The sequence below is a fragment of the Prionailurus viverrinus genome, chromosome F1 (assembly GCF_022837055.1).
Source record: "Prionailurus viverrinus isolate Anna chromosome F1, UM_Priviv_1.0, whole genome shotgun sequence".
NCBI classification, from domain to species: Eukaryota; Metazoa; Chordata; class Mammalia; order Carnivora; family Felidae; genus Prionailurus; species Prionailurus viverrinus.
In genome coordinates, this window is record NC_062577.1 from 22,678,312 (window position 1) to 22,693,003 (window position 14,692).

Here is a 14,692-nt window from a genome sequence, read left to right on the forward strand (position 1 = left end):
TCTTCACATTTCATTGTAAGTAATTTATGGAACATTTAGATTTCCCCCACAGAAATTAAATAGTAAGTTATATAAAAACCAGACATTGTAACCGAAGCACAAGCCACGCAGACATTCTTAGAGGAGTCTCTAAGCCTGCAAGCAAAAGCCACAAACTTCTGATTTTACCACTTCAAGCCACAAAAGCATCACCCAAAACCACTACCTGCTTAAAGGTATGTGAGAGGAGCAAAGACGGCTGCTCTTCCTGCACCCTTCCCCACACTCCGCTTCCTGAGACCTTCCATGAAGCTCACCTGAATGCTTTCCGGAAAGCATTCTGCAGCCACCTCAATTAAAACCATCTGTCCACGCACCCAAAAAGTATCTGTTAACACCTACCAAGGCCAACAACTGCTGGTAGAGAACAGAAAGACAGTAAGAGAAACAGATCTTAGATGATTAAGCCTCAGATTCTGTGCTCTACTATTTGAAGCCAAAATCCTATCAGAAACAAACAAAACCATCTCTATTTTATTTTGTACAACTGACTGGAAAGTTTAACTTTTTTTTAGTCTGAGGGATAATTTCACACAATAAAGTGCACAAATATCAAATGCACGGCTCTGGATTTGCACATATGTATTCTACACCTATGTAACCTCCACCCAATGCAAGATACAGAACATAAAGTCCGAACTATAAAGGAGGAAAAGGACTGGTCATTAACCACATCCCTGAAAACACGGGCAGGCTCCCCTGTGGTCACTGTCGTGCACAATCACTTTGGTTAACAGAAACCTCCACACACTCTGTGGTTTATTATCCCGAAACAAAATTTATGGAATCTCGAACTCTATATGAGACCATTTGTATGCTCTATTTCAAGAATTTTTTTTTTTTAATGTGAAGGAGACTGATTCTGAATTAATATTTCCAAGAACTTTCAAAACAAAAAGATAAAATAACAAAAATCCAAAGAAGGCGGTATTAACAAAAATTCAATGTTTCCTTCAGTGTAACAGGAAGCAGCCACACAGTTGGGAACAGAGTAAAAGAAGGGAGCCCAGGGAATAGAACTCCTAAAGTTTTAGAAGAAATCATGTAAATCCCCTAATTCATCTCCCAGCCTTGCCACAAGGTTCTCCTCCCACAAGAGATCTGAGAGCCCCATTGTCTAAGAAAAAGATAAGTCTGCTTTATTTTAATTCATGAATATGTAGCTTCATAGGGCACCAGGCTGACTGGGCCCGGTTATTTTAGGATGGCCCCCTGGAAGAGCCCATGGAAAGAAAAGCAGATGTACTTAATTAGTGTCTCCAAAGTCTGGCACAATACTCTAAAACCCCAGAGACATTTCTATAAATGAGTTTTCTGGTAACCCCTTTTAGTAAGCTATCAATTGTATTGCGCAACACCTAACGTACAAACATCTAACTTTATCATTTTACAAGAAAGGAGATGCTTGCAGACCCTAGCAAGGCCCTCTTACAAATCTAAGAACAAGCAGCTTAGGCACGGTGATAGAACCAGCACACAGTCATCTTGGAACTTTACCCTTCGAAACCGACAATTTAAGAGAAGGGACAGATTAATCCCTTAGCTTTAAAAATCTTCTGGGGAGGGGTGGGGGGAGGAAGCCAAGATGGCGGAACAGCATGGAAGTTTTGTGTGTGTCTTGTGTCCAGGAAACACAGCCAGACCAACACTAAACCATCCTGCACACCTAGAAAACTGATCTGAGGATTAACACAACAATCTTCACAACCACAGAATTCAACAGGAATTCACCCCAAAAGAAAGAGCAGGAAGAAATGACAGCCAGGGATTTAACCAACACAGATACAAGCAAGATGTCTGAACCAGAATTTAGAATCACGATAATAAGAATACTAGCTGGAGTCGAAAACAGATTAGAATCCCTTTCTGAGGAGATAAAAGAAGTAAAAACTAGTCAGGACGAAATAAATGCTGTAACTGAGCTGCAGTCACGGATGGATGCTGCGGCGGCAAGGATGGATGAGGCAAAACAGAATCAGCGATACAGAGGACAAATTTATGGAGAATAATGAAGAAAAAAAAAAGAGGGAGACTAAGGCAAAAGAGCACGATTTAACAATTAGAGAAATCAGGGGTGCCTGGGTGGCTTGGTCGGTTAAGCGGCCGACTTCGGCTCAGGTCATGATCTCGTGGTCCGTGAGTTTGAGCCCCGCGTCGGGCTCTGTGCTGACGGCTCAGAGCCTGGAGCCTGTTTCAGATTCTGTGTCTCCCTCTCTCTCTGCTCCTCCCCCGTTCATGCTCTGTCTCTCTCTGTCTCAAAAATAAATAAACATTAAAAAAAGAATTAGAGAAATCAGTGACTCATTAAAAAGGAACAACATCAGAATCATAGAGGTCCCAGAAAAGGAAGGGAGAGAAATAGGGGTGGAAGGGTTATGTGAGCAAATCATAGCGGAAAACTTTCCTAACCTGGGAAAGACACAGACATCAAAATCCAGGGCACAGAGGACCCCCATTAGATTCAACAAAAACCGACCATCAACAAGCCGTATCAGAGTCAAATTCACAAAATACTCAGGCAAGGAGAGAATCATGAGAGCAGCAAGGGGAAGAAAGTCCTTAACCTAAAAATCTTCTCGGGAATTTTGAACAGTAAAAACAAACAGACAGCTCTGCTCTAAGCTCTGACACTTTTCTCTGAAACTCAAACAGAACAGCGGCAGAGCTGTCAATTAAGTACAGCTGGAGACCAGGAGCCAGTAGAGAAGCATCTGCTGGGTCTGCGCCTGTTAACTCCAGACAAGTGACCATGTTCATCTGCCCAACGACTATAACGTGGTTCTTCACTTTCCTGCAGGCATTTCAGGATGTCTGTCCTCCAACTGTACCCCAATGAATTAGAGAAACTAAAAATGATGCCATACACAACAAGTAAACAAGATATTTCATTGTAACTTTTCCCCACAACTGCCCTTTAAGATATCTTTTTTTTTAACGTTTATTTTTGAGACAGAGAGAGACAGAGCATGAACGGGGGAGGGGCAGAGAGAGGGAGACACAGAATCTGAAACAGGCTCCAGGCTCCGAGCTGTCAGCACAGAGCCCAATGCGGGGCTCAAACTCATGGACGAGATCATGACCCGAGCCGAAGTCGGACGCTTAACCGACTGAGCCACCCAGGCGCCCCAACTCTTTAAGGTATCTTAACAATAGACATGTGAGTACATGTTTTAAAGTAAAATGTGTAGGCCCATTTCTAAAGAAAACACAATATTAATGTTAAAATTTCAGAAATACATATTCACATGTAAGATTCAAATCTGAAAAGATAGCATATTCATATAAGTATACACCTATTTATCTAGATGATTTCAAATCATATAAAAGTCTAATTTTTACTGAAAACAAGACAATCCTAGATCTTTCAACTCCTTGTTAGTTCCACACCTAACTTTGTGCATCTTGTAAAGCTATAGAAATAAAAGAACCATATACCACATTTAATATTAGCTATTATAGTGGCATACGTCTCAAGAAAATAGATGACCCTAATAAAAATACACACAAACTCCAACATATTGCTGAGAAGAATTTAATGTACAGTGTTTTGGGACTTCTTATAATTCAGACATTCATTTATTCACTAACTTACATACATTTACAGAACACTACACCAGACATGTTGCTAAGCACTGGAGATACAAAAATTCCAGCCTCCATCAAAATGGTAAGTGAATGCTCTCTGTGCATGCACCTTTTTTCTTAGAACTTATTATTAAACACAGAATGCATAGATCTAGGACAGAAGTCACAAAACGTGTGCTGTAGAGGCCCACATAGGAAATATTTTAGATTTTGAGGGACTAGACATACAGTATCTGCTGCAATTACTCAACTCTGCCTTTACAGCATAAAAGCAGGCATAGACAATAGGTTAATAAATGAATTCACTGGGGGACCTGGATGGCTCAATCAGTTGAGTGTCTGACTTCAGCTCAGGTCATGATCTTGATGTTTGAGCCTCACATCAGGCTCACCGCTCTCAGCGCAGAGCCTGTTTTGGATCCTCTGTCCCCCCTCTCTCTACCCCTCCCCAACTTGCAGTCTCTCAAAAATAAATAAAACATTTAAAAAGAAATGAATTCACTGTGTTCCAACAGAACTTATAGATACCAAAATTTGAATTTCATGATTTTTACATGTCACAAAATTTCATTCTTGTTTTGATTTTTGAATGAAAAAATGTAAAAACATTTGCCTGGTACCTACAAAGACAGGAGGCAACCCTGGGCTGGATTTGGCCAGAATGCTATAATTTGCCAATATCCCAGTCTAGAGATACAGGTCTCCACATCCGAGCTACAAGTTCCATGAGGTCAGGGCAATGTCCTATGAATCACTGTACATCCAGGAATTTGTATGGTACTGAGGAATGACAAGCAATTAACTAATGTTAGTTACAGTGAAATGAATTAAAAGACTAAGTCCCTGACCCTGCCTTCAAAGTGGTAACAGGCAAATCAAGAAACATATAATACCACGTGATAAGTGCTACAGTAGATACCACAGGGTGGTGTGAGCACCACACCTAATCCATGCCTGAGAGAAGGAGGGAAAGGGTAAAAAGACAGAGAAACTAGGGAAGAATTCCTGTAGGTGGTGATACCTAGCAGAGGAGTTCCAAACCAAAGCATGCAAATGACAAAACATAAGCCTAGAGGTTAAAAAAAACAGCCCAGATCCTAAAGTATCTTGTACGCTATGCCAAGGAGTCTGGACTTTCTCCTAAAAGTTTGAGGAACCACTGAAGAATTTTCGCTGGGAAATGGCATCATCAGATTTGCATTTCAGAACCATCACTCAGTCCAAAGTGTGGCTGTCTGAATAGAAGAGGCAAAATGGGCAGACAGACCACCAATTAGTTAGAAAGCTACTGGAGTAATCCAGGTGAAATTCAATGGAAAGCTACAATAAGGTAGAGATAAAGGTGAGGAGTCAAGAGACACAGTGGCTGGATATAGGAGGTAAGAGCACAATCTTGGACAGATTATAGTAAGGATGGGTGGGAAAGAAAGGGGTGGGGTTATAGTTGCCCAGAACTGACCTGCCTCCAGCAGTGGATCCTATCTGCTCTTCAAACAAAGTAATTTTACTGATGAAAGCCTATCAAGCCTGGTTATCTTTTATGGGAGACTTGGCAAAAGACTGGGTCAAGAGCCTCAGGGTTAAACAGTAGTGTGTTCATTGAGATCCAGCTTTGAGTTGGGTAACACAATGAGGAATGAATGTAGTTTTGGACATGGTCTCTGGACATCCCAAACTGACCATGTCCAATAAGTCTTCAGGACTGGAGAAAGAGCTGGGCTAGAGATACAAGTTTAGAATTGGTATTTGCAAACAGTAAAGAAAGCCTTGAGATTAAGAGGAATTCATTCAAGGAGAGTGAGTTGCATGGGGAAAAAAAGGCAGGGGGGGGGTGGAGAATCCAAAAATATAAGTGAAAAAGAATAGAGTGAAAAGGAGGAAAACCAAAGGAGTCTGGTATTTCTGAATCACTGTGTACATGAACTTGTATTTTAAAGCTGGCCTGGAATAAAGTAGTCCTTCTTTGGAGAGATCTGTTAGAGAAGCTATATAAGAGCTATATAAGAGCTACAGGGCCTAGTGCATTAGACTAAAGAGTCAAAAACCTACCCCTCCACCATGACTTTTGGCAAATCATAACCTCAGAATCCTCATCTTTGCCCTCACTGAGTTGTAGAAATCTAATCAATGATAAAATAAACTGGAGGTTTCATAAACTGTAAACTATTATAAAGGCACTCTTGACTTACTATTGTCATTACAACAGAATGCAAAAATTCCATCTAAAAGAGAGTGTAAACTTCTGAAAAATGGGACCTTCAATCTTATACACCTTTTCTATCAGGTACTATGCTATGTATTTAGTAGGTATTTAAAAAATGTTTGCAGACTATTTGGCAGTAACATGAGAACATATGCACGGGGGGGGGGGGGGGCGGGGGGGAGCACATAGCAGAAGGCATATCCAACTTCCTAAAAGGATTTAGAATTGAAATAGTCAAACCAACCCTCCCACAAATGTGACCAAACACAAAATAATGGGGGGGGGGGGGGTGCTTATAGTTCCAACTTCTCTCCCAAAGTGTAAATTGTTTCTCTGAATGCTTTAGAAACCTGGAGAAGATTATACACAGAAAAAGCAGTGAATTGTAGAAAAGGAAAAGAGCCAACAGCAACTTTATAAAACCGTGTTCAACAACCACTGGCCATTAAAGAAGAGCTCCCTAACTTCTCAAGTTGAAACCTGCAAAATGTAAATCAGGCCTTTGTGAGACAAACTAAAATAGTGTCCCCTCAGGGTACGCAAATACCACAGTGAAGTCACCAGAGTGAACTATTCCCTGACACAGTTAGAACCTACCTGGCAAAGACTGTCCTGGGGGGGGGCGGGGGGGGGGGGGGGAACAAAAACAAAAACAGCTGTTTAATTTTAAATGTACACTGAAAGAATGAAACAGAATAAAATGTAATATCCTTATATATCAATTATTCTGACATAGACACACATAGACACATAGCTAATACTTAGCTAAATATTAGCTAAAAAGCATCATTTAATCACTGTTTGGTCCTAAAGCTTAGAGGAGGTTGGAAACAAATCTGGTCTTGGTGTAAATTTTAGGAGTTCCATAAACTTTGATTGAGTTGGTTTATAGGCACTCTCTTCCTTAATCTAATTGTTTTCAGAAAGGGGGAAAGCTACCTTCCTCCGAAATTAAGACCCAGCCTGCCAAGTTTCTATCCGCAATGACTATCAAGTTAATTAAAAAGGCTGTTTAATATAAGGCAAAGCCTCAGCTACAATCTTACTATCGACTATCCCACTGATACTAATAAAACTTACTATAACTTATAAAACACAAAAGCCAAACTTTTGAGTAGCAGTCAAATAATCCATATAGAAAGTTAGGAAAGAACATCCAGAAGTTGAATGCAAAAGAAGAATTCTTCTTAGAAAAGGGTGCCTGGCTGAGCTTTCTCTCCACAACAGGCAGAAAATGCAATTCTTGTTCCCACAGCAACTTTATGTGATTATATCTGAGGATACTTTGCACCCTGGATTACTGTATACGGTGCTTAAGACATGGCTGCTTTCAGAATCAACACTGATTTTCCTGGCTTTTGTACTAGTGTTGATAATGGTACAATGATCTAATTGGTCCTTGCTATCAGTTAGAATATGCCTTACCCCCCCCCCCACATACACAATGGTAGCAGTTAAAAGGATAACATATAATTTTATAGATACATGTGTATGCATGAAAAGTTTCTGGAAGGCTACATGAGAAACTGACTGGTGGTCTCCTACAACTTAGCAGTTGAAGAGGAAGAGACTCACTAGTCATTATCCTTAACTGTTTCAATTCACCATGTCATGTTTTATTTTTACAAGAAAAAAAAATGACTTATGATTAATGCCAAAACATGTATGTTTCTCATAACGACTTAAGTGCAATCTCACTCTGCTTATTTTAAAGTTTACTGTGTTTAAGTTCAACATCAAAAAGGAAGAGAGCAAAGTGCTGGCTAGCCCTGCGTCTTTCACCCTGCTCACTTCGAGTTTCACAGGCTCTGTAAGGGCAAAGCACAATATGCATCACTTGCTTAAGGGTATGTGAAATTTGAACTGGATGGGAGATTTAATAGATGCACAAACAGTCATGGTACTTGAATTCATGGGAAACAGCTAGCTAGAGCCCATGGAGTAACTAAAGTTAGGAACTGAATATGCTGACCATGAAAACACACAATGATACATAAAGCCCTTTCTATAAATTATAGACCATAACCTGCATGTGTACATATATCCTTGTCATTAAAAAAGGAGCAGGGAAAAGGGGACGGGCTGGGGGGGCAGGGAGGAGAAAGAGAGAGAAAGAGAGAGAGAGAGAGAGAGAGAGATTGAGACATCAACCCCACTACACAAGTCTCCCTTCTTTTCCACCTTTTCCATCACACACAATTTCCTCCAGGACATCATTTCTGATCCAAGAAAAAGTACAATAAGTTCTACTCAAATTTTTAGAAATTGTCTACCTAAAAAGTTTCAAGTAAATGTTTTTACAGTTAATCGCACTATTCATATGGAAACTATTTTAAATAACTTTATTTGAACGCTTGGTTTTATGAACTTCACTTACCATGAATTATTACCAAAAGCTGAAGACTTTTTCGGCAAAAACAAGTCCAAGCATAAAACATTTTTAGAGTACAAAGTCATGTAAGAGTCCTAACTAGGTGACCTCTAAGATTTCTTTTGACCTTTAAATCACCATGACTCAAAATTAATATATCTGCTCCCCAACAGTAACAACCTACTGTTACTGTCTTACCCACCAGTTACCTTTGTAACAAAGAAGTAATCTTTGGGTAATTTACCCACCTCTGCAATCACCTGAAATAACCTTGTGCTACATAGTACCCACAGCAGAAAACTCAGAAGGCCAAGACTGACAGCCCAACTTTAACCTACATAACAGATTCTTATTCAGAAATTTTCAATTGAATCTCAGGCACTTTGAAACATCAGGCAAATGCTTTTGCTTTGAAATTTTACTATTTAAAAATAGTTAAATAAGACTTTGTAGGCATTCAAAATACAACACAGAAATTTTAATAAGTTAAAATTTCAACAAAAATAATTGGATACAGGGGCACCTGGGGGGCTCAGTCAGTCAGTTAAGTGTCCGACTCTTGCTTTTGGCTCAGGTCATGATCTCACGGTTCTGGGGTATGAGCCTCGCATCAGGCTCTGTGTTGACGGCATGGAGCCTACTTGGGATTCTTTCTCTCCCTCTTTGTGCCCCTCCTCCCCCCTCAAAATAAATAAATAAACTTAAAAATAACAAAAAAAATTTTGGTCAAATTACATTTGCTTAAAAATATACAGTACATAAGAGAATATAGCTGTCTAAAGAGTCAGCATCCCCACAAAGTTTTAGAAAATCCTGGGACTCTTGCTGTGTCCTGGGGAGGCACCTGTTCCAAGACGCTGCTGGTTCTATGCATTTCCAATACCTTTAAAACACTGAAGCACAGTTTGCTTCTTCCATCTCTGAAAACAGGTGCCTCAGAGTTTCACTTTATGAACTCATTTTCCCAAAGTTCATCTTCCTAGTAACTTGTCTAGAAATAAAATAGTGCTAAACACTCCTTTTCTAAAACTTACTCCACACACAGTAGTTTGACTACTTTTCAAAGCACTTTTTGTAAGTTATATTCTTCCTCTGGAATCTTGCCACTTATGTAAAGTTTAATGTGCCAGAGAGCAGTGGAAAGAAAAATGCAAAACCATGACCAAAAGAACTATTTGGGTCCTATGTTCTCCTACCAGAGGCCAGTAAAATCAATTCCTTCACTGCAATAGGGATTGAAGCTCTGCAAATCAGGTGCCAGTTTCTCACACATATTTTACTGTTAAACACAATAATGAATTATTCTGCTTACTTCTCTATTTCAGTGAAGAAAAACTTATTAGGATCAAAAATGATTTTGATACCTTAGGATAAACATGTCCATCTTTATCCACTACTGAGCAATACAGTTTTCTATACATCCTTTTCCTGATTTCCAAAAGGTTTCTACACTTGTTTTGAATCAAAGTAAAAGGAAATCCAGTAAGGAGAGCCTTTTTACCCAGGGACCAAACTGTGGCCAGAAATTACAGTGAGTGCACACTTTCTTTTGTTTTCTCTGTACCAGGATTAGCAGTGAAACAGCTTTGTGGTCCTTAATTAAAGCTGAACAACTCTGAAGAACAATAACCTTAAAAGTGAATTTATATTTTAATTACACGTAGGCCATACCGGTAGTAAAGACATTTGCTTCCCTCAAATTCCCGGCACTAGAGACCCTTTCCTCTCCAGCTTATTCAATAGAGCAAACAGCAATCACGCTCAAACCCAGGGAGAGGGGCATTTAAACAAGATAAAAGTGCTTAAGGTGACCTTCCTATCTCTGACCCAAGAATGCGCTGTGATGGCCCCGCTAGGAGGGAGAAAAGCGAGAATAGGGGTTTCTGATTAACGCTTCAAAAAAAAAGAGGGACAAAACAGCCCAAACGGCGAATCGCTAAGCGAGCGAGAATCCGGTTAAGTTCGAAAGAGTAGAAAAGCAAACAGAGATGCTAGAGCGAAGCATCTTGGCCTTCCCGGAATGTTAAGTGCTAGATCCAGTTTAGAAGTTGGAGGAGGGAATACGTGTGGCCCATGCTGGGACGCACAGAGCCAGCCCGCAGCTGTCTGAGCCCCGCAGGCTGGGCCACGGGGTGGAGGTGACCGGGCGGCTGCGCTGCTGGCGAGCAGTAATAGGAACAGGGCTGTCACCGCTTACCCAGGTGCAGCGTGAGGTTGATGGAGTTGGGGTACTGCACCCCGGCCAGCATGGTCTGGCTTTGCCACCAGGTGGTGTCGGCCTGGTTGTTGTAGTCGGTCAGGAAGGCTGCCCCGTGCTGCAGGTGGGGCTGCCCGGCGTCGCACAGGTGACAGGACTTGGTGACCCCGGTCACCCCGGTCTGCACACAGTACTCCTCGGGCGGAGCCCCGCACGTGTTGGTGGCCACCACGGTCACGTTGAAGGCGGCGTTGACGAACTCGGGCATGCAGCGCTGCGACCGCCCGCCCTCGTCAGTGCACTCGTCCATGGCTGCCCGGGCACAGCCGGCCGCGGCGGCCGCCAGCACCACCAACACCGGCCAGAGCCGCCCCCGGGGCCGCAGCGCCGGCGCGGCCCGCTCGCTGCCCCTCATCCCGCCGCCCGCGCGCTGGGCCACGGCGAACGCAAGGGCGCGGGCGCGTTCCTCTCGCCCAGCGGCGTCCCCAGGAGGCCGCTCCGCGGGCTGAGCCTCGGGGCCCAGGGGCCGGACTCGCGCGCCGGGCGGTGGCGGCGGCTCGTACCGGAGAGACGGGCCAGTGGGCGCCGCTGGCGAGGACCGCGCGGCTCGCCGAACACTGCCCCGCGCGCCGCCTCCGCGCCTCCCTCACCCACCCGGGACACTGCCCGCACTCGGCGCCGACCCCCGACTTCCGAGCGCGGGCCCGAGCGCGCGCCCCCGAGGAGGAAGGAGCAGGGGGTGGGGTCGGCAGGGTGGGGTGGGGTCTGGCGGAGGAGAAAGCCCAGCCCCGGCCTCCTCCCAACAGCTCCCGCGGCCCCCGTAGCTGCTCCCCCGCCCTCCGCGCTCCGTGCACTGAGCGTCCGCCCGGGCGACTAGCGGCGGCGGCGGCGGCGGGGGCGGCGGCATCTCGCGCTCGGGCCCGCGGCGCGCGATCGCGGGGGAGGGGCCTTGAGGGGCGCGAGGGGTGGGCGGGGAGCTAGGGAGTGCGGGAGGGGGGCAGCGGGGGAGGGGGGGCGGCGGGGCGGTGCATGCCGGGAGGGAAGGGGAGGCCAAGGAGAGCCAGCGCCCTGTGGGAGTTGGGCGCCGGGGTCCCCTGGCTCCGTGTCCCCGAAGACTCCGGTTGGGGAAGGGGCAACGGAGGTAGTCTTAAAGGGGCGACGCTGGGTCGGTGAGGTCACTCGGAATCGGCCTTTGGGGCCCGCGCCAACCCGGGCCGCGACAGCGCGGAGCTCTGCCCCACCAGGTGTCGGTCCTTGCGTCCAGCCAGCCGCACTCTGGGGCCGGGCCCCGAGGGACCTGACGGTGGGAACTGCCCGCGGGCTCCTGGCCCCCGCCGGCCGCCCCGGGAATGCCCCCTGCTGCGCGGGGCCGCCTCTAACGCTTTCCAAGGAGAGGCCCCGGGGGTGCCCAGGGAATTGACACGGTCCTCGGAGAATAAAGGGCCTGGTCGCAGCCTCAAAATGAATTTTTTGAAGCTATTTCCTGCCTCTAAATTAAAGTGTAACCCGCCGTTTAACTGGGGCAGAGAAGGAAGTGAAAGGGCTGGGAATGGAATGACATTTTTCCCCTGGGTACGCAGACCCACTGTGAAATTCTTCCACTGTGTTGTTTATGTTCCCCATCTTGCCTTTAAAAGACTCGAAATTATCTGGATCTGACATCCTCCTTTTCGGGCCTGCTGAGTCACGGAATATTCTCCGTGCCAGAATGACTCAGTTCACAGAACCTGAGCCAGAAGATCATGAGTTTTAGTCCCAGCCCAGAACCTGGGCACTTACCCAGTGCTGATACGACAAGCAAGGACCATGAAAGGAGCTGTAAAAGTGGATGGCCTGGGTCGATGGTTTTTAAACCTTTGGAGTCCCCAGGCAAAGTGGATGCTGGTAGTGGATGCTCCATGAGACAGGTTTTTGTTTTTTTTTTTTTTTTTTTTTTTCAACGTTTTTTATTTATTTTTGGGACAGAGAGAGACAGAGCATGAACAGGGGAGGGGCAGAGAGAGAGGGAGACACAGAATCGGAAACAGGCTCCAGGCTCCAAGCCATCAGCCCAGAGCCCGACGCGGGGCTCGAACTCACGGACCGCGAGATCGTGACCTGGCTGAAGTCGGACGCTTAACCGACTGCGCCACCCAGGCGCCCCGAGACAGGTTTTTTTAAATTATTATTATTATTTAAAATGTTTCCAGATCTTAATAGTAAAGTAAGAATAATAAATATATGCCCCCCCCCCCCCACCAAGGGGAAAAAAAAAAAAAAAAACCCAACCCGACTAAAACAGACAAAACCCATACCCCGGTTTTGGACCCTGTAGTTCTTTTTAATAGAGGGATAGTGCGGATGGGAAATAAGTAAATGTTAGGTTACTATAATTGGGGTCAGTGTTAGCTCCAGGTGAACTTTAAGGATAATGGTCTGGTTGTCAGGGGTGGGGTCTACAGGACTTGTCAAAATGCTGAGCTTGCTTCGCAGTTATGTGGATCACTTATATTCATTTATTTGACGAGATGGGCAGAGATCACACATGGGTAAAAGTCTCTTCACCCCTCATCCTTTGGCATCTCCACTTTAGGAGAAGAAAGTTGTGGGGCTGTCGATAACAGTCTTTTAATCCTTTCATATTTGAGTTGAAGCAAAATAAACATATTCATTTATACCTAGAGAGGGTGATACTATCTCTCAGTCTTTTATTAAGAACAAACAAAGGCTTATAGGGCAAAGATAATGTTGTAAATAAAGCTACAGATATTCTTAATAAATATATTTAAGGAAACATATTAATGCATTTATTTGCTATTAGAAATTTTCAATATTCTATTACATATTGGGAAACCAAAGGGTGGTCTCCTTTTGTTTTCCACCAAGTCAAAACAGATAAAGATAAGGAAACACCAAAGGTTGCAAAATCAACATAAGTGTTTGCTTGTCAAGGCTCCCTTTTGGATTCTAATGTCCAAGGATAACTTTAAGCTATTACTTCTGCCCCATGATTTCATTACCAGAACCTCATCTGATATTTGTAAAGCGCATGAAGAGACTTTGAATTGATTTCTAAATTCTATTGCTCTTTTGGGGCGCCTGGGTGGCTCAGTCGGTTAAGCGTCCGACTTCAGCTCAGGTCACGATCTCACGGTCCGTGGGTTCGAGCCCCGCGTCGGGCTCTGGGCTGATGGCTCAGAGCCTGGAGCCTGCTTCCGATTCTGTGTCTCCCTCTCTCTCTGCCCCTCCCCCGTTCATGCTCTGTCTCTCTCTGTCCCAAAAATAAATAAACGTTAAAAAAAAAAAATTTAAAAAAAAAAATAATAAATTCTATTGCTCTCAAGGAAATAACTATTTCAAAGAGAGGTAAAATGTAACCAGGCCCAGGCCATGTGCTTAATGATAAAGAAACAACAACAAAAAAACCATTTTGCTCCATTGTTTGAATCCTAATTCAAACAAAACAAAGGTTAAAACAATTTTTTAAACAATTTGGAAAATTTAAATGCTTATTAACTATTTCATGATAACAAGTATTTTAGGTACCTGGAGATTCTACTGTTGACTAAATAGACTTGGTATAAAAGAATAGTGAAAATGGGGCACATGGGTGGTTAAGCGACCAACTCTTGATCTCAGTTCTCATGGTTTGTGGGATGGAGCCCCAAGGGCCTCTCTCTGGTGCTGACATCTCAGAGCCTACTTGGGATATTCTCTCTCTCTCTCTCTCTCTCTGCCTGTCCCCTGCATGCACTAGCCCATGCTCTCTCTCTCTCTCTCAAAATAAATAAACTTAAAAAAAAGTGTGTGTGAGATTTTCTTTTACTTAAGGTTACCTGGTGTTTTTGTTTTTGTTTTTAAATCTGTGGCTCTTTAATACATGTTCTTAACTGCTTAGAAACTACATTATCTAGTAAACAGATGTGGTGTTTAGAAGCAAAGTGTAAAGATGTGGGAGAAATGGTTTCAGATCCCTCAAAAGATGATCTTAGTCCCCAACCACCAGCGTCTAGGCAGCAAGAAAGGTAGATTGAGGGGATGTAGTTGTTTATTACACAAAGGAGTTCCAAGATTTAAAAAATCCCACTTAGAACTCCAGAGAAAAGAGATTTCCCCCATCAGGGTCTATGTAAACAATGTCAAGGAAGGATGCTGGTTTTCCTGGCTGGGGTCACCTGCAAATCCCCAGGCATACCCACCTCTAGCCAGTTGAATGGAGTGATGTCATTAAGCAGCCCACCAGAAAACCACGGAGTTTGGGAAAAGCAGTTCTCCAAGGAAAGAGATTGCTGTTTCTAGAAGAGGGCAGGTTACAAGT

General features: G+C 44.0%; 1 protein-coding gene across 1 annotated transcript in view; it reads right to left on the reverse strand.

Moving 5' to 3' along the window:
• The window catches only part of LAMC1 (laminin subunit gamma 1), a 129,069-nt gene extending 117,867 nt beyond the window's left edge, over positions 1–11,202 (reverse strand). The window contains exon 1 of the mRNA XM_047840616.1: positions 10,396–11,202. Within this exon, the coding sequence (XP_047696572.1) occupies positions 10,396–10,810 (415 nt within the window). The 5' untranslated portion in view covers positions 10,811–11,202. The remainder of the gene's footprint in view (positions 1–10,395) is intronic.
• Positions 11,203–14,692: the final 3,490 nt, after the last annotated feature.